The sequence below is a fragment of the Nicotiana tomentosiformis genome, chromosome 11, assembly GCF_000390325.3.
Source record: "Nicotiana tomentosiformis chromosome 11, ASM39032v3, whole genome shotgun sequence".
NCBI classification, from domain to species: domain Eukaryota; kingdom Viridiplantae; phylum Streptophyta; class Magnoliopsida; order Solanales; family Solanaceae; genus Nicotiana; species Nicotiana tomentosiformis.
The window spans coordinates 122222484-122242862 of record NC_090822.1 but is presented as its reverse complement, the minus strand read 5'-3'; the positions used below and the strand labels follow the sequence as shown (position 1 = coordinate 122242862).

General features: G+C 37.2%; 2 protein-coding genes across 4 annotated transcripts in view; one reads left to right on the top strand and one right to left on the bottom strand.

The window, feature by feature from the left end:
• Window positions 1–6299: 6299 nt before the first annotated feature.
• Window positions 6300–9035, top strand: LOC104115759 (uncharacterized). The gene is made up of 3 exons (XM_009626451.4): window positions 6300–6499; window positions 8001–8133; window positions 8592–9035. The coding sequence occupies exons 1-3, from the start codon at window positions 6321–6323 to the stop codon at window positions 8646–8648; spliced, it is 369 nt and encodes a 122-aa protein (XP_009624746.2). The 5' UTR covers window positions 6300–6320; the 3' UTR covers window positions 8649–9035.
• A 234-nt stretch (window positions 9036–9269) lies between these two features.
• Window positions 9270–20379, bottom strand: part of LOC104115761 (uncharacterized) — a 35700-nt gene continuing 24590 nt past the window's right edge. For all 3 annotated transcript variants that reach the window (XM_070187871.1, XM_070187872.1, XM_070187873.1), the window contains 17 exons: window positions 20164–20333; window positions 19597–19944; window positions 18939–19106; window positions 18531–18824; window positions 17716–17892; window positions 16702–16965; window positions 16191–16289; window positions 15895–16079; window positions 15345–15680; window positions 14023–14176; window positions 13759–13869; window positions 13055–13222; window positions 11742–11823; window positions 10699–10851; window positions 10504–10616; window positions 10365–10424; window positions 9270–9722 (listed from right to left, as the gene is read on the bottom strand). In XM_070187871.1, coding sequence (XP_070043972.1) covers window positions 9519–9722; window positions 10365–10424; window positions 10504–10616; window positions 10699–10851; window positions 11742–11823; window positions 13055–13222; window positions 13759–13869; window positions 14023–14176; window positions 15345–15680; window positions 15895–16079; window positions 16191–16289; window positions 16702–16965; window positions 17716–17892; window positions 18531–18824; window positions 18939–19106; window positions 19597–19944; window positions 20164–20333 — 3086 coding nt within the window. In that variant the 3' untranslated portion in view covers window positions 9270–9518. The remainder of the gene's footprint in view (window positions 9723–10364; window positions 10425–10503; window positions 10617–10698; window positions 10852–11741; window positions 11824–13054; window positions 13223–13758; window positions 13870–14022; window positions 14177–15344; window positions 15681–15894; window positions 16080–16190; window positions 16290–16701; window positions 16966–17715; window positions 17893–18530; window positions 18825–18938; window positions 19107–19596; window positions 19945–20163; window positions 20334–20379) is intronic.

The window sequence follows — 20379 nt, the reverse complement described above, 5'->3', positions numbered from 1 at the left end:
AGCTGAATGCATAATTAATTGATTGCCAGCTATGAGGGTTCGAACCCATGCTTAAAAGTGTCATTTCCACTAAAGAAAAGAGGTGGAAGCTTGGATTTAAAGCTTAAAAGTTCAGAATTATAATCCTTTTAAGTTACCGGTCTAACCCAGCTAAATGCATGATTAATTGCTGGCTATGAGGGTCCGAACCCATGCGCACACAGTGTGCGGAAGATCTTAAGTCTTCCCGCTTAACCACTGGGAAAATCAGCTTGAGTAAGATTATTATGATCAAATTTAGATATTGGAATTAAACAGAAATATTTCTACACCTTCACTCATTAGATACTTTTTAACTTTTATTGTTTTTTTTGTTAGGCCACTTTGTAATTGAATTTAGGATTAATGGGATATAATTTTGCTGTTTGACCAAGTAATTAAGTGATCACCATGGAATTATGTGTAATTAAGAGAAAGCAGTTACACTTTCAAAATAAAAAATAATAATAAACTGTGTATGTAGTTATGATTGTGCAACAAAACATGACACCGTGAATTACATTGTAATTGTGTTATGGCATGCTTTTTCTACTCTTTTATTATAAGTATCAAATTTTAGCTCATAAGTGATTTGTTTTGAAGTGACTTTATCTATATGTTAAACACATACGTGTACCAAAAAATATGTTATTATAATTACTATGCTTTGTAATTATTTAGTTGTGTATTAAGGTAGTAACTACACAATAGGTCGTTTTTGATGGGCCCGCAAAATGTTAGAATATTCGGGGTCGGTCGCCCAAATTCTTGTAGATGACATGGACTACAGCACACGAAAATCTAGAAATCGTCTAGAATTATGATTTTATGGGCCTAAAACGCTAAAAACGAGGAACGGTCATGGCAAAGCGATGACTATTGTTCATTAGGTCATTTTTTATGGGCCCAAAATTTGTTAGAAGATTCAGGGCCAGTCGCCCGATTCATGTAGATGGCGTGAACTATAGACACGAAAATCTTAGAATCTCCCTCAATTTCTATTTTATGGCCCTAAATGCGAAAAAATGAGGAACGATCAAGGCAAAGCGATAACTATTGTTCATTAGGTCATTTTTTATGGGCCCATAAAATTTTAGGAGATTCGGGGCCGGTCGCCAGAATTCATGCAGATTGCATGGACTATATGCACACGAAAATTCAGGAATCGTCCTAAATTCATGTTTAATGGATTCATGCAGATGACGTGGACTATATTACACGAGAATCTAGGAATCGTCCTAAATTCATGCTTTATGGTCCTAAAATGCTAAACAATGAGGAACGGTCATGGCGAAGCGGCGTCTATCGTTCATTAGATCGCCTTTGATGGTCTCGCAAAATTATAGGAGATTCGGGGCAGATCGCCTAAATTCATGCAGATGACGTGGACTATAGCATACGAAAATATGTGAATCGTCCTAAATTCCTGTTTTATGGTCCTTAAGCGCCAAAAAAGAGGAACGGTCATGGCAAAGCAATGACTAGTGTTCATTAGATTATTTTTATGGGTCCACAAAATTTTAGGAGATTCGGGTCCGATCGCCCGAATTCATGCACATGACGTGCACTATAGTTCACGAAAATGTAGGAATCGTCCTAAATTCCTGTTTTATGCCCCTAAACGCCAAAAAATAAGTAATGGCCATAGGGAAGCGATGACTATTGTTCATTAAGCTGCTTTTGATGGGCCCGAAAGTTTTTAGGAGATTCGGGGCCAATTGCTCGAATTCATGCAAATGACGTGGACTATAACACACAAAAATTAGAGAATCATTCTTAATTCTTGTTTTACTACCCTAAAACGCCAAAAAATGAGGAACTGTCCTAGTGAAGCAATGACTATTGTTCATTAGGTCATTGTTTATGGGCCCGAAAAATATTAGGAGATTCAGGCCTGGTTACCCGAATTCATGCATATGATGTAGACTATAGTACACAAAAATCTGGGAATCGTCTTGAATTCCTATTTTATGGCATTTATAAGGTAAAACATAATGAACTGTTATGGCGAAGTGATGACTATTTTTCATTAGATCTTTTTGTATGGGCCCATTTACGAGATTTAGGGCTGGTCGTCCGAACTCATGCAAATGACATGGACTATATCACACAAAAAACTGGGAATCGTCTTGAATTCCTGTTTTATGGTCCTAAAATGCCAAAAAATGAGGAACGAGCATGGCGAAGCAATGACTATTGCTCGTTAGGTCGTGTTTTATAGGCCCATAAAATTTTAGGAGATTCGAGACCGGTCACCTGAATTTATGAAAATAGAGTGGACTATATATAGCACACGAATATCTTAGAATAGTCCTAAATTCCTATTTTATTACATTAAAACGCCAAAAAACGAGGAACAGTCATGGTGAAGCGATAACTATTGTTCATTAGGTCATTTTTATGGGCCTGCAAAATTTTAGGAGATTCAGTACCGGTTGTCAGAATTCATGCAGATGACGTGGTCTATAATATACGAAAATCTAAGAATCGTCCTAAATTCCTATTTTATGGCCCTAAAACGCCAAAAAAATGAGGAACTATCAGGACAAAATAATGACTATTGTTCATTAGGTCGTTCTTTATAAGCTTGCTAAATTTTAGAAGATTCGGGGTCGGTCATCCGAATTCATGCAGATGACGTGGATTATTGTGCATGAAAATATGGGAATCACCCTACACTCCTATTTTATAGCGCTAAAATGCCAAAAATATGGAACGATCATGGCAAATTGATGACTATTGTTCATTAGGTCCTTTATGATGGCCCGCAAAATTTTAGGAGATACAGACCAGTCTCCTGAATTTATGTTGATGGCGTGGAGTGTAGCACACGAAAATATAAAAATTGTCCTGAATTCCTATTGTATGGCCCTAAAACGCCAAAAAAAAAAGGAACGGTCATGGCAAAGCAATGGCTATTGTTCATAAGGTTATTTTTTATGGGTCCACAAAATTTTGGGAGATTGAGGCCGGTCGCCCGAATTCATGCAGATGACGTGGACTATATAGCATATGAAAATCTTAGAATCTCCCTGAATTCCTGTTTTATGACCCTAAAATGGGTAAAAATGAGGAACGATAAAGGTGAAACGATAACTATTGTTCATTAGATCATTTTTATGGCACACAAAAATTTAGAAGATTCGGGGCTGGTCGCCCGAATTCATGTAGATGACATAGACTGTAGTACAAAAATTTAGAAATTGTCCTAAATTCCTGTTTTATGACCCAAAAAGGCCAAAAAATGAGGAACGGTCTTGGCGAAGCGTCATCTATTATTCATTAAGTTGTGTTTGATATGCCCGCAAATTTTTAGGAGATTTGGGGTTGGTCGCCCGAATTCATGCAAATAGCGTAAACTATAGCATACGAAAATGTGGAAATAGTTGTGAATTCCTGTTTTATGATCCTAAAATGATAAAAACGAGGAACGATCATGGAGAAACGATTACTATTGTTCATTAGGTCGTTTTTGATGGGCCCATAAAATCTTAGGAGATTCGGGGCTGGTCCTCCGAATTCATGAAGATGGCGTGGATTATTGCGTACGGAAATGTGAGAATCGTCTTAAATTCCTATTTTATGGCGCTAAAACACCAAAAAATACGGAATAGTCGTAGCGAAGCGATGACTATTGTTCATTTGGTAGTTTTTTGTGGTCCTGCAAAATTTTTGAAAATTTGGGACCGGTCGCCCGGATTCATGCTGATGGCGTGGACTATAGCACCCGAAAATTTGGGAATAGTTATGAATTCATGTTTTATGGTTCTAAAATTTTAAAAGACGACGAACGGTCATGACGAAATTATGACTATTGTTCATTATGTCATTTTTTATTGGTCCGCTAAATTTTAGGTGATTCAGAGTTGGTTGCCCGAATTCATGCACATGGCATGGATTATTGTACAAGAAATATGGGAATCATCCTAAATTCCTATTTTATGGCGCTAAAACACCAAAAAACGTGGAATGTTCATAGCGAAGCAATAACTATTGTTCACTTGGTCATTTTTTATGAGCCCACAAAATTTAAGGAGATTCAGGACCGGTCACCCAGATTCATGCAGATGGCGTGGACTATAACACACAAAAATTCGTAAATCATCCTAATTCCTGTTTTATGGCCCTAAAAAGTCAAAAAATAGAAAACAGTCATATCGCAAAGCGATGACTATTGTTCACTTAGTCATTTTTTATATGCCCGTAAAATTTTAGGAGATACGGGGCCGGTCACCCAGATTCATGCAGATGGCGTGAACTATAACACACAAAAATCTGAAAATTGTTCTGAATTCCTATTTTATAGCCCTAAAATGCCAAAAACGAGGAACGATCATGGTGAAGCGATGACTATTGTTTGTTAGGTCATTTTTTATAGGCTCGCTAAATTTTAGGAGATTTGGGGCGGTCACTCGAATTCATGGAGATGGCGTGGACTATAACACACGAAATCTAGGAATCGTCCTGAATTCCTGTTTTATGGCCCTAAAACGCCAAAAAAATATGGAACAGTCATGGCAAAATAATTATTATTATTCATTAGGTCGTTTATGATTGGCCCGTAAAATTTTAGGAAATACGGAGCGGTCGCCCGAATTCATGCTGATGGCGTGGAGTGTAGCAAACGAAAATGTAGAAATCGTGTTGAATTCCTGTTTGATGGCCCTAAAACACTAAAAGACGAGACGGTCATGGAGAAGCGATGACTATTGTTCATTAGGTCGGTTTTTATACACAGGTAAGATTTTAGGAGATTCGGTGCCGATCGCCTGAATTCATGCGGATGGCATGGCGTGGACTATAGCACACAAAAATAAAAAAATCATCCTCAATTCCTGTTTTATGGCCCCAAATCGCTAAAACACGAGGAACTGTCGTGGCAAAACTGTGACTATTGTTTATTAGGTCATTTTTATGGGCCCGCAAATTTTTAGATGATTCGCCCTAATTCGTGCTAATGGCATGAACTATAGCATACGAAAGTCTAGGAAGTGACTTGAATTTCTGTTTTATGGCGCCCTAAAATGTCAAAAAATGAGAAACGGTCATGGCGAAACAATGACTATTGTTCATTAGGTCGTTTATATGGGGTCGCAAAATTTTATGATATTTAGGGCTGGTCGCCCCAATTCATGCAAATGGTATGGAGTATAGCACGAAAATATGAAATTGTCCTGAATTCTTATTTTATGGCGAAACGATGACTATGGTTCGTTAGGTTATTTTTTATGGGCCCGCAAGATTTTAGATGATTTGCCCGAATTCGTGCCGATGGCATGGACGCACACGAAAATTTAGGAAGTGCCTTGAATTTCTGTTTTATAGCCCTAAAACACCAAAAAATAAGAAACGGTCATGGCAAAACAATGACTATTGTTCATTAGGTCATTTTTATGGGGCCGCAAAATTTTATGATATTCAGGGCTGGTCGCCCGAATTCATGCAAATGGCATAGAGTATAGCACGAAAATATGAAAATTGTCCTGAATTCTTATTTTATGGCCCTAAAACGTTAGGAAATGAAGAATGGTCATGGCGAAACGATGACTATTGTTCATTAGTTCGTTTTTATGATCTCGCAATTTTTTTGGATATTCAAGGCCGGTCTCCCGAATTGATGGCGTGGAGTATACCACACGAAAATATGAGAACCATCTTGAATTCTTATTTTATGGTCCTAAATTCCTGTTTTATGGTCATAAAATGCCAAAAAATGAGGAACGGTCACGACAAATTAATGACTATTATTCATTAGATAGTTTTTTATGAGCCCGTAAAAGTTTAGGAGATTTGGAGCCGGTTGCCCCAATTCATGCAGATGGCGTGGACTATAGCACACGAAAATTTGTGAATCGTCCTGAATTCCTGTTTTATGGCCCTAAAATGCCAAAAATCGAGGTACGGTCATGGCGAAGCGATGATGATTGTTTATTAGGTTTTTTTATGGGCCCGCAAAATTTTAAGAGATTCGGGGCTGTGAGCAACTAATTTTGACCATATATAGATTTTTCATTACTTTTTAGTGTGTAAATATTTACAAAGTTTAATCTTGATATTTCAGCTTTTATTTTACCTTTTTAAAGTATTTTACCTTTTTAAAGGTTTTATTTATGAAAATTGAAAATACAATAATTTTGACATTTTTTTTTACCACTCATTTTCAATCATTGACTTCTTAATTTATCACCAAGGTTTATTGACATTTTACCTATGGAGTTTATTGGGCCTGTTCAACCCGTCTCCTCTGACCCGATCCGACCCGATCCGACTGAACCGCTAATTTCAGGAGCAAAGTGTATCTTATGTCCTCACAGGTAAAAATGGCGGCATCATTGAGATGGGCACTACAGCTACACAAGGACGTTCCAAAAGCAGCACGATTCTACTCAGAGGGCTTAGATTTCACCATTAATGTCTGTACTCATAGATGGGCCGAGCTCCAATCTGGACCCCTCAAACTTGCTCTCATGCATTCACCCAGGTCTTTTATCTTCATCTCCACATTGATATTTGATCAATTTGGTTAAAGTTCACATTTTTGGGTTCTGGGGTTGGGTGGTTTAGTGTGGTTATATTTGAAATTTAGTGGTTTTTGAAAATTTCCAGTATTGTTATTTCATTTTCTAGGATACCCATGTAACCAAACAGTTGATTATCGATCAAGATGTGTTAAAGTGCACATTTTGGATTTTGAGATTGGGTAGTTTAGTGTGGTTATATTTGAAATTTAGTGGTTTTTGAGAATTTCAGTATTTTGTTTTCATTTTCTTGGATACCCGTGCAACCAAACAGTTGATTGTTGATCAAGTTGTGTAGAAGTTCGCATTTTTGCGTTCTGAGATTTGAAAGTTGGTTTTTAAGAATTTCAGGAATTTTTTCCATTGCAGCTGTTTCGCCCCATCCAAAAGGGTAAAATAGCAATAATTTGTTCGATTAATCCTCTAAACATTACCGCTGATGATTATGATCTTGTATAACCAACTGTAAGGGATTGATTGGTTGATGGTTTGGAATAACTAGTTCCGGCATAAAAAAATACAGTGTTCGACTGGCTGCATAAAAAGAAAATAATTGCCGCATAACTAATGCAGTGTTTGGTTTGACGATGTTTAAAGAAGTTGCATACATTGCTTTGATTCAAATTCTCATTTTGCTACTGAATGTGCTAATAATTTTGCTAGTGCCATGCCTTTTTAGATCATTGGTTGATATACTTTAAGAAAATGAATTATTTCTTTAGTTAGAGTAAGTTGGATTAGAAAATCTTTTATACATCATAGTGAGTTATATGTTTGCTACACTAGTTTTAGATCAAGGAATAACTTATGGACAATTCTGACAGGAAATTTGGTTTGTAAGAAGGAATACATTAAATCACTCTTATTTGACTAGGCATTGTAGATTAGTGATATCAAGGTTAGCTTCCAATCATTTCTTTTAATGATGTCAAGGCTACTGGGTGAATCTCCTTTGATAGAGTATAAGGCCAGTTCAGTGTGTATTAGGATGATTTGCCATTTGATAAGGTCGAGTTATGATAAACCTCAATTCTTACTGCATCACCCTTACAGCCCTGGATATGCCTCCAGCTTCGTTAAGAGTTCTGTTTAGTTTGATATCATTTGCTTACTGTATTTGTGGCATATATTCAGCTGCATTTTAAGTCATTGCTCCTCTATCCAATCATCTGTATCTTAATATGATCTCAGGAGCCGAGAATGTGTACGATGACCCTACTGTCCTTTTTTCTTTTTTATTCTTCTGCCAAAACTTCATTAAGTAGCCGATTCACAAGTTGCATGCAATCGTTTCAAGTTTTAGTCTGCAGCTCAAACTGGCACATTAACTATGACAATTATCTGTTTTTGGTTACTGATTAATATTACTTTGTATCAATTCGTCACTTTTTTTCTGCTTATGATTCTGATTTTTTTGTTATTGAACAGCATACAACTGATTAGCTGCTAACTTTAGTTTTACAGTGATGTTGTGGTGCAGAAGGGATACTCATCCCTCCTGTCCTTTACAGTTGCTGATATAAATAACTCAGTGACTAAGCTATTGGCTTTAGGTGCTGAGTTGGATGGCCCCATCAAATATGAAATCCATGGAAAGGTAACCAAAATTTCATAAGGTTACTCTTCTACTCTTATCGTCGCTTTTAATTACTAGTATCATTGTTATTGTTCTAATATTATCATTGAATAATCTAAACTATTTATCCTAGTTGCTACCTGTGCTATATTCTGTTTCACCACTCTGGTATTCTTTTTCTTTTTCATTTTTTAGCATAAAAAGAAATTGCAAATTCTGCTGTGAACTAGCATAAAATGTGAACTTTGATGTGCTGCTCTAAACCATTATAAGTTGAACGGACATAAGTTTCCTTCCCATGTTATAAAGCTATGTTATTGCTATTTGGATTGGTTCATATCTTTGTGGTTTGCATATAGTTGTTAACCGGCAATCTATTACTGGTTTACGCTTGCTGTCTACATATTGATTCGGAGTTTTGTGCTGCAATCCGCATTAGTTTTCCACCATCATTCACATACCGTACATGGCTCTTGTAGGTTGCTGCATTGAGGTGTGTGGATGGGCATATGTTGGGTCTTTATGAACCGTCCTAAGACTTACAAGAGACAACTACTTGAAGGTACAGTAAATGAAATCTCGACTTCTGTTAACAAGGCAAATTGGACAAATTTTGTTGTTGAAAGAGAGATTTCAGTCTTGTTCATGGAGGCGAAGCACAACAAGAGAGAGGAGATAGTCATTACAGTACCAATTGTTTACAGCAAAAGACAAGCCATTACAATAGTTGAAATTCCTTCAATAATGTTTTGATGTTCCATTCTGGTTAATTAAACTAAGCTACTAGTTCTCTAGGGACCTGTATTCGAGCATTGCAAAGTTTAAGTATAGAATGAAATCTCTATGAAAAGGATGTCAAAAGATAAGGACTGAATGCTGAACCAGTTTCCGCCATTTTTTTATATTATTATTATTTCAAATTAGTATTTGAGTTTTAAGGTTTCTCAAACTGAAGTGACTAGTAGTTCAATGAATTAACGATATAGAAAAAGCACGACATTTTCGCTGTTGAGAATTTAACTTTATACATCTCAAATGTACATTAGCAATTCTACCAGTGAGTTCACTTGATCCTCGTTATCAAAATATAACCTAGCTAATGTGACATACTAAATAATCACAAATCTCGACTGTTAAAGATCAACATACTCTGAAAATAAGAAATGATGATTACAACAAAAAGAAATCATCAGAAATTTCATTAACTCGAAAATTTCGAGGTTACATGATTGATCTCCATGCAATCATATAATCATTAATAAATGACTTGTCATTACATTATAGTATAGTAGAGTTCAGCTTTGCTTGACAAGCTCAAGATCTTTGAATTTCAAATTTTTTTCAATACAATGGGTTCTGCATTCCATGCGAAGGGTATCCCTGTCGTCCAGATATTATCACTGAATTCAACTTGAAACTTTGTGCTCTTTTTCGAGGTTTTCTAGAATGTCAATGCATCTCTTGAGCAAAGACTTAGCATGCTCATTCTTTTCCACATCATAGACTTGCACAAACTCACGGCTGACTGCCACTTCTCCACCAGGCAACTGTCCAGTCGCTTTCAATAAGTTCACCATTTCCAGCAGGCACTCTGAAGCTGCAATGTGAACCTGAGTTTGTGCACAGATAGGATGTTTTAGGTGCACAATCAAATATCGGGAAAAAAATATATAACTCGATTGAAAAAATATCACCCCCAGACCTAACAAACTGAGCAAGAATTTTCCTTGGAAGAAATTTCTACGATTGCAAATACTAGTCACAAAAATGTCTGCTATAACCTGATTGAGCTTTTGTCAAATGAATGATGAGATCAGAGTTCATTTCAGCATCATTCACGTTTCTGTTTCAATGCAGAAACTGCTAAATGCATGCTGTGGGAACCTTGTGGGTCAGAAAGGATGTCAAATCCACAGAAAGGTTACTAACTTCCATCACCATAGAATAAGATTGCGTGACCAGAAGATAGGACCGCTGAGAAACAAGTATACAATAGCGATCTATTCTTATAATTGATTCTAACCAGCAGGGAAAATTAGCTGAATTACTGAAGTGAGGAGGAGGATATCACAATTTGCAATTGGAAAAAAGTAAAGGTAGGAAGAGTCACCAGCATGAAGAGCTCCATTCAACGTAACAGCGGACAATCAGGTGTAGATAGTGGACGAGATGAAATAATACTAATGACACATGTGAAAGAGGGAATGCAGTTTCTTTCTGATAAGCTTAACAGTATAGTGAAGATGACATACCTGAGCAATTTTTACTGTTTGTATAATTTCAAGTACTTTCACAGAGGTTTTGCAGAACAACTGGAAGTGACAGAAGAATTCAAATTAGAATCCAGGTACACTACTAAGGGCATAAATGCAACTTTGGGATATGAATCACCTCATGAACAAAAGCAACTATGCTGGTATATTGAGAAGTATCCTGAGAATCAACCGTCTCTGTGTGCAGCTTTGAGCATAGCTCCTTAATTGAGGAAAAAACAGACACTTTAACTGCAGAAAGGAAACAAGCATATCAGGACAGGAAAAACTATTACTCTCTTGGTAAGGATACAGAATGTTACGAGGGGCATACCTGCCCATGGAAAGTTAGGTGAAAGTGAAATTAAGAAAAACTCAATCAAGTGCTTCTGCTGTTGAATAATATCAGATGTGCGTGCTATGTGAATGCTTGCTGTTACACAATTTACTATCTTGTCATGTGCAGAAGAAAAATCCTCCTCGTCTCCTGAAAATTATAAAAAGACATAATCAGATAAATCATTTCTCCATCTTTTCCTTTAGAGAGGCCTACAGGAATCATTTCTCCATCTTTTCCAAGGGTCTACAGGAAACAACCTCTCTGCCTTCACAACGTATGGGTAAGGTCTGCGTACATACTACCCTCCCCAGACCCCACTTGTGGGATGCACTGATATGTTGTTGTTGAGACCTATAGCCTTTATAAAAAATGATGAGGGAGGGGCACAGATAAACCCACAAGATAGGTAAAGATGGCCAAAGTTTATTCAAATTCAAGGTCTAGGCTGATGCACCCAATGCCCAGGGCACAATTGTACTACAAAGTCTTTCACCACAATTTAGCAAAAAAGCTAGGAAGCTCTAAAACTAGAACTCCTTTTTTTTCCCACAATGAAGCATGTTGTGATGCTTAGAGATTCTGTCTTTTTAAGACAAGGGTACGAGAGGGGAGAGGGCAGCCTGGTGCAGGAAGCTCTCGCTAAGCGCGGGATCCAAAGAAGGATAGTCTATTATACGCAACCTTACTTTGCATTTCTGCAAGAGGTTATCACAGTCAACTCTTACCAGTGCACTAAGGTTCCCACTCTGGCTTAAAAGAAGGGTACGGGAAACTATTTATAAAGCTTTTCTTCCTCCACCAACACCCCAAAAAAACATATTAAATAATAAATTAATAAATACCAAAAGTAAAAGTAACCCAGAGGTTTCACAAAGATGCTAACTTGAAGACTTATAATCAAGAAGAAAGTTTTGGATGGGCTGAAACTGAAATTTAAAATATTGGACGTAAAATGGATTCAAACACGCAAATATGCAACACTACCTATCGTACATCTTTCATGGGGCCAGTAACAAACAAAATAATTCATGCAATACCTTTAATTTGCAGACTGCACATGTCAAATAATTGTGGAAAAGCTTTATTGAAGAAGTCTGGATTATTGAATGCCTTTATAACCTGAAAGGAGAGTCGAGCAAACGAAATAGTATTCGTGCCATGAAACACGAGAATGGTAAGACATTGTTCTAAATGATCAAATATAAAACTAGAGAACAAAAAGCAGAAACTAGACAATCAAAAAGTGATTTGCTTTCGACCTTAGATTATTTTGTAATGTATATGGAAAGCAAGGAACAGTGTAGTCCATATCAGCATCCAACGTATCTACTAAAATCCACCTATCTTGGCCAACTTCTATCCTGAAGAGCATTTAATATGCTGTAACTTTCATACAGCAGTATAATATTGGTTCGTTGCTTTTTCAACTATACCTCAATCCAAAGCAAGTTGGGATTGGCTACATGAATCCTCACTGACCATGTTAACCATACCATATGACCTAAAATTTCCTTCAGATAGAGAGCTATCTCTGAAACATTATCCTGAATTCATGATCGAGTAGCAAGGAGTTCTCAAGACTCCCTGTTGCTGAAAATCAGTGGCTTAACAATGAAACAAGTGTTCTATTTGAGTGGTAGCTTCATTTTTAGTAGAACAAGCTATATCTATCCGGTTATCCACTTCTTGCAGCAGAAAATTTTCACCTTTAATCCCTTTGGTGTAAATTGCTGAGCATTCTAGACATAGATTAAGGTTTTTGAGCATTCTTCAACTCTTGGGGATCCTTTTTTCTGGAAGAGGGATGTGGGAGGGAGTTCAATTCAGCTGAAGGTTTGACAAAAATTAAACTGCCACAAACTCTACAACACTACAAGCACAAGTTTTAATGAGGATTTGAACCATTATAGAGCACACATACTGCTACCGGAGTATATCTATGCAACGTAGACACATATCAGTACCTTTTCAATACCCGCTTCTCAGTAAATTGTTATTTCTATATTTACATTATCTTAGCATATCTAATGGATTATGGAAGAAGAAGAATGATTTGATAGCAATCAACTATGAAGGTATAAGTCATTTCACTTAGATCTTCAATTTCTTTTTAAGTGGGAATTGGGACGCGAATTTTGCAAGTCCTAAGACTTTTATTTGACCTTATCTCTCACAAGGGAAGAAAGTGTTATGTCTTGAAATGACTCTTCCACGTAATCAGTGGTCAAAAAATGAAAATAATTCATTGAAAAATATCCACACAACTGCTGTTAGACATTTCAGGCAAAAAAATTCATGTGCTCCTGCCTGCATGAATAAAGGTGCATAAACATCCAGAGTGCCTATTTACCTGCTCAAGACAGGAGAAAGCTGCTTCGCGGTACTTTTTGGCTTTTTTTGTGCATGCAGATAATATGAGACTCAAAATGGCATTTGGAGAGTCGGGATCAGCAGCAGAAATTGCTTTATGACACGACATACAGAGTGAAGATAACGCACAGAGTACTGCGTCCTTTCCCTGCAACATATCAACACATTTTCCTGTTAAATCATCACTTCTCACAACAATGAAACAATGAACACGATACTCTGTACAAGCGTGATTTCTATTCATTCCTAGCGAATGCTCACCAATTGTGAATCCACCTAAATGAGAAGATAAATCTTGTACGCGATCAAGTCATGTACAAGTAGAACTGTGAAAATCTGAATGGAATATTTACTCAAGAAGTATCATAAGCAGTGGGATTACTCTTCACAATATTCTGGAAAAGATTAAAGTGACAGTAATAACGATAAAGCTTAACTAAAACAATCCAGGTGATAAATTAACCCTTCTGGGATACAAAACACCCTAGAATAATTGTGTCCGACTTGGTATTTGATATCTCAACCCAAACTTTTATCTACTTCAATACTATACTGTAAGATGTAGTATTCGAATAATTTTTTCATTTGGAGTGTACTGATATATAGTCAATACACATAGCTTTGGATGGAGAGAACAAGAGGAAATAATTCCAGTTAGGCAAAAGAAAAAGTACCAATTCATACCTCCCATAGGCGTCCAGGTATTTCCTTCAAGAGAGATGAGAGCAGAACATGGTGCTGTGAGGATACCACCTCACCAAGGGTGTCACATAGCTTACTGATTGCCTGAGCAGCCTGCATGAGAAAATAAGCAGAATAGTATAACTCCAGAGACTACCCAAATTCCAAAATACCTTTTCCGTTAAGGTGCAAAGGGGAAAAACGCAGATGGTTAAATTTCATGTATTCGTCTAGGTAAAGGAGTGAATATAAGAACATCATTAATACCTTCCGTTTACTAGACCATGAGGATGACATAATTCCTCCACTGATAAGCTCGACGATCTCCCCCAAGTACAATTGAAGAGTAGCCCGTTCACTACTCATATTTTCTTCCCACATTTCTTCGTACAGACAAGAAACAGATTTTTCATCTTCAAATCTGCATAAGATATTTATTGGTGACAACGGATAAGCACTAGCAATTGAAAATACAGTTAGGAGCCGCAAATGAACACGCAGCACAAGCACAAGGTTCAGTTATGCAAATATTGTACAAGTATCAGCATGTAAGAAAGGCAAATCCTCAACCCCCTGAGGTAAATTCAGAAATTCAAAGAGGAAAAGAAAAGTGGAGGTAGAAAGATCAGTAAGTTCAGAGTTCACATCGACTACATCAGGCTGTTCGGCCACTAGAAGTTCAAGAACTACATAAATTTTCTTCTAAAAATAACATATAAAAAAGTTTGTTAAAAAGGGGTCCTAGATATCTTGTATCATCAAATAGTCATTTCTCTCAGTTGTCAAGCCACATAGATTCCTTTTTCAATGAGATAAATTGCAACAATAGCCACAAAGATGAAACATTTGCTAAATTCAATGATCTGGTCCACCAGCTAAGAGTCTTGTGACTTGAAAAGAAAAGAGGTGACTTTCAATGTAAGTAGCCAACAAATGAGGCACAGGCGTCAAAACCACTTAGGACGAAGATATCAGGATCATTTGAATAATATTGCAAAATGGACTTCAAACAAGAAGTAATAATGCCAATAATTAACTGGAAGTTGAAGGACACACTTGACAACAGAAAACGTACAAATTTTGGCGGAAGAAATAATGAAACAAGAAGGCATATTCTTACAGAGAATTGATAGAAGAAACTGACAGCAAAACCCACCAGTACTAAAAATTCGCCAAAAAGAGAACAAAGAAACAGTATGTAATAATGACGTTAAAAGCAGGTGTTACCCTGACACCTCAAGCTAACAAACTTTTCCCAAAGATCAAGACTCTGAGAGTGGGGCAATAAAAATTGCCATTCATGTGAGAATATAGGGTCCTAACAAAGAAACTAAAAGAAAAAACATTTGAGGTGTCAACATAAGTTAGCGTTGTCCAAGTACTCAAGAACAAGTATAGTTAGAACTTGTTGTCACTTCTTGCACCACGGTATCTATCTGTAGAAAATGATGCAACCTTAATTATCAAGAATTTATATATCGTTGTGTTATCTTGTTTAAACAAAGAAAGGAAACGTAAATCAGTAAATATGTACATAAAAAGTTACCATCACAGACTATGAAACAGAGAAACGACAGAGAGATTTTGACCTTGACATAAATATAACTGGCACAATCACGTCATTATATCCACCCAGAACATCAGCAGCCGTGGAAAAGTAGCATTTCAATAAAACTGCACATGAAATCTGTTCATTCTTGTCTCCAAGATGTAAAGCAGCAGTGTCTTCAATCAACTTCTGGGCCTGAGAAGGAGTTGCATACTTCAGAACTGTAGCACAAGCATTTGCAAACGCACGTTTTGATGTACCACTTCTTTCCTCCTTGACAGCTTGAAATAGAAGTCTCAGTAGCATGGTTGTAAAAGGTTTGATATTTACACCAACTTTCTGTGCTAACAAGCTTATAAAATTTGCTACACCAACCCTATAAATAGGAGAACAAATAAAGTGAATCAGACTTAGAACTAGATCAATGGCAGTTGACCTCTAAACAAATGGGAATCTCTTCAATTTTTGAGAACGAAAGGTAAATAATCATTCAAGTGACCCGTACGATAGAGAGAACTTGATAAATGCACACAAAAATCCAACCAAATTGCATTTCCCACGTAAATTACCATATGGAACCTGCAATATACCTGGTATTTAATCCAACACCAACACGAACTAACTGAGCGACACGAGGTACCAATAATTCCAATGACTGGGAATCAATAATATCAACACAACGATCAAGAGTTTCCCACATTGGAGAGCCCTTTGCTATTGATATACGGAGGTTTTCAAGCTTTTCTGTTTGTATTCCAACATTTGCTGCGTGCAACTGAGATAAGAGAGGGGGTAAATATACAAAACGAAAAGAGAAATAAAATTATGTTCCAGACAATAAAAAGTACCAAAGCAGTAAAATCAGAAACCACAGTATTAGCCACACCTCAACATAATTTAACCCCTGGTCTTCCAGGCTTGATAAGCTTTCAAGCATGCAGCAGACTAGATCAGGTAGATGCGGCCGAAGAGCAATACCTGCACCCTGCAATTATTGAACAAACTGTTAAAAGAAAGTAGATGAACTAAAATGCAGGCTTGAAATCAAAACAAACTTATTGGATCTATGCAAGTAGGAAAAAGGTGGAATATTTGCATGGCCCCTAGAATGGAATAGGCATGTTTCTCTTTCATCTAAAACATCTTTTACTATATACACACGATGATTGTCAACTGCCAGACAAGAACTTCCACATTCAACAATTCAAGAATAATTCAAGAATATTGCATATCGAAGCAAAGAGAATTCTGCTCAGTCAAATCTGAACAGAAGCACCATAATGAATCAAACTGAAAAGATTAACAGAGAAGGAACGGCAAATGGCATTGCGGGTATATGTCAACAAGACAGATTCAACAGTTCAATTATCTAGTTAGAAGTAAAACCAGAAGCGAACCTTCGTGAGTTTTGTAACCACTCCAATGGATGCCTTTCGAATGTTTTCAACCTTACTCATTATGCCTTCAGATAGCAGTAACGGCAACACAATCTCCATTGCCTTTGTTGCCTCCAAAACTGGTGTGAGAGAAACATCACATAACCTCAGTGTTAGAGCAGTGATAGCCCGGCATAATCTGTCACCCGAATTTCGTACAGACTCCTTTATGTCATCCATTGCACGGAAAGCAGTAGTCCATATTCTTTTTAGGTGCTTCTCAACCTATAACATATGCAATACTGACTTTGTCAGATAAGGCAACAATAATGCTATAAGGGATACCATGAATCAACAGAGCAACAAGCACACCAAATTAAATTATATGGACAATATGCCAAACTATAACAATACAAGACAGAAAAACTTCAGGAAAAGCTTCTTTATCAATTGCTTCCCTGCAAGCAACGCAGAGTGGAATTAAGTCATTAACAGGTTTCTCTACAGAAAATAAGTACTTCTGTGATGCTCCAAATACCTTCTCTATGAGACCAAGTTTAGATCAAGTATGATAACCTCAATAACAACAATCCTTTTTTTTTTTTGATAAGTACCTAAATAAAAATAATCTCTTTTCTCTTCTTTTATTCTTCTTTCCTTTTCTTTTGACAAGACTGATAAATGAAATAGTTTCGATCATGCATGGCTGCATACAGCATGATTCCTAGTGTCTATAAAAATTAAAAACTTTCACCAACTTCTCAATCATGGTTTACCACTTTACACGCACCACGATTATTCCAGTGATTACCTGGTACTTCCCACCAGCACAGGTACCGGGTAACTCTTCCCGGCAAGGCTTAGGTAAATGGAAAGAAGTCACCTAGTGATTTCTCCTCTGCTGGGATTTGGTCGTTTTGGCTCGCTTCATCGTACACTAGGCCACTCTTGGACGCCACTTTAATCACTATTACAATGGTTTCTCAAATACAAGTGCTATTTCCTTGCGCATACGATGACAAACAATGATTTTACCTGATCAAATTTACGTCCTTGGATTACATCGGAAAGTGCATGACAAGAAGCCTCTCGTGATCGCCAAAGTCGAGATCCGCTTTGAGTCAAAAGATCATCCATAACAAGATCGAAATGCTCATCAATTGTCTTTTTTGAATCTGGAATCAGTGATCTCCAAATATGTGTCATTGCATCCTAAGTGAAAAGATAAAGTAGTTCAAAACTGGACAAACTACCTCAAAACACAAATTTCCCACCCCAAAGAAAAAATCATACATGCTGAGAAGAATAAGATAGCACTATGAAAATTTTGAAATATGATATATAAAAAATACAACCTATATAACAGCAATATTGGGTATGTTGTTGTTGTATATAACGGCAATAAAACATAGTCAACTATAAACGGCAATCACAGCGGCCAGTAGAACATCAACTTCCTTAATATAAAAAGTAATTTTATAAGAAACTGCATAGACCACCCTTTCTCCCTCTTACCACAAATTCGGAGAAAAGCATAAGCATAAAACAACCAACTAAACAGTTCTCAGATAGCAGAAGAAATGCCAAAACGATCGCAGACAGTAGGACATCAACTTCTTTAATAAAAAAAGCTAACAATACCAAGTTGCATGGCAACCACCTTTCTTTCCCTCTTACCACTAATTCTTAAAAAAAAAGAAAAAATAACAAGCTTAAATAGTTCACATACAGCAGCTAGAACAGCCAAAATGATCTTTAAGATTGCTTGCAAGAATATTATTAAGCTAAGCCCCTACCAAACTAGGGATACAGGAAATATCGGCTCCGCACAAGCACTTATGTAGAAGTACCTGCACATTCTTATCAGGATCATACTGATAACGAACCAGTCTTGGAACAAGAGCTCGCAAGTAAGGTTGCAGAGCATCCCCAGCATGCTTGGCTATCTTGGAGAACCCAAAGGCCGCACCTCTTTTAGAATTCAAAGATGCCTGATAATTGGCTAAGTCCATGAACTTATAAATCAAGTCCGGCTGCCCCATCTCGTTTGCCAAGTTGCAAAGCTCCTTGTAAGTACTTAATTTCCCTCCACTAGGACTTTCACCAATTGCACCTTCGTGAAACACTTCAGACTCTTCTACAAGCTAGGCAAACAAAATGAAAAAACTAATTTCAGAGCAAAAAATGGGTAGAGAAAAAAAAGACACAACAGGAAAAGATTGGTAAAGAATTTAGTAAGACAAAAGCAGTCATCAAACCTTAACAGCCCTTTTCCTCTTCCCTGAGCCAGTAAGAGTGCCAACAAGAGCATTCACTAAGTTTTTCTTCATAGAAGCATCGCCAAGCTCATATACAACACTAAGGCCCTGAGATGCCAGCTCCTGGGTAAGCTCATTCTGCTCAGCCAGAAGGTGAGAGAATGCTTCCTACAATAAAACAATAGTCGGCACTCAAAAGGCGCTGGTAAAAGGTTTTGCTTTGGAAACAACAAAGTAAAAGAGGGCTACTTTGATTTCTTAAGATAATTGCAGACGCATAGGCCTCAAGGTTAAAAAGATACTCCACTAGTTAGTTACTAAAATTGCATTTATCAGGGGAAGAGAAATACTAGAAGCTGTTGTGGAAGCTTAGTTACTAAAATTGCATTTATCAGGGGAAGAGAAATACTAGAAGCTGTTCGGGCAGCTAATGATTGATTGACACCAGAATCAAGGCAGCGTTCAGCTTATCACGCTAGCTAAATATAGAAAAGGCTTGAAAAGCGATACTGTTGAGCAGAAACTTTTCCCAGGTATATAACAACAACAACAACAACAACAATCATGCCTCAACCCCAAATCAGTTCTAGATTCTTCTAAGAGATGTAATACAAAATTCTGATATGGAACTGTCAGAGTCAAGTTAAATACAACATACCTGGATGTCAGGAAGCAGTTTCTGGATAGCATGGTGTTGACCACAATACATTGTCAGTGACAAAAGCCAGACAGTGCCAGCACAGCGCTCTTGTTTCCGGCTACTGTATAATAGATTGTCAAAAAGCTTTCTAGTGATTGCATCTCTAACTGTACCATGGCCTTCTTCATTAGCTTTAGAGTCCACACAGCTAGAGCTTGGCATTGAAGAAGACACATCTCCCATCAAAAAGTTCGAACTCATGGAAAGTGAAGTGTAGTTACTCTTAAGAATCATGTCAGCAGTAACAGGAACACCACCCCATAAAAATGACAATGCCTCCCCAGCCGCAAACAAGATATCTTCTACCTAATTTAACAACAAAAATACGAAACCAAGATGGAAATGAAATAATGACAACTCAATGTATGCAGCTAGGAGCACAAGAAAGATGTGAGCTAGCAGTGATATTAACACAACTAAGAAGGTATTTTCCTCCAGTTGTGAGCAAGAGAACAAGAATGTTTGAGCACTTCACGAATATAGAGAAACTCTTTTAGGGTCATGGCTGGAGGAAATTTCACCTACCTTCGACTGGCTAAGACTGAAAATCAGGTCAAGAGCAATATTTAGATGTGAAGACGATGACTCCTTGACACACAAGTGCCCCAAGGAAATAACAATTCTCTGAACTGCTTTCACGTCATCACCAGCAAGCAGCTTGCTTAATTTTTCACGCAAGACAACCAATATAGGAACTGCAGTTTTACACATGTTAAGTATAAATTATCTTGCAACATGCTT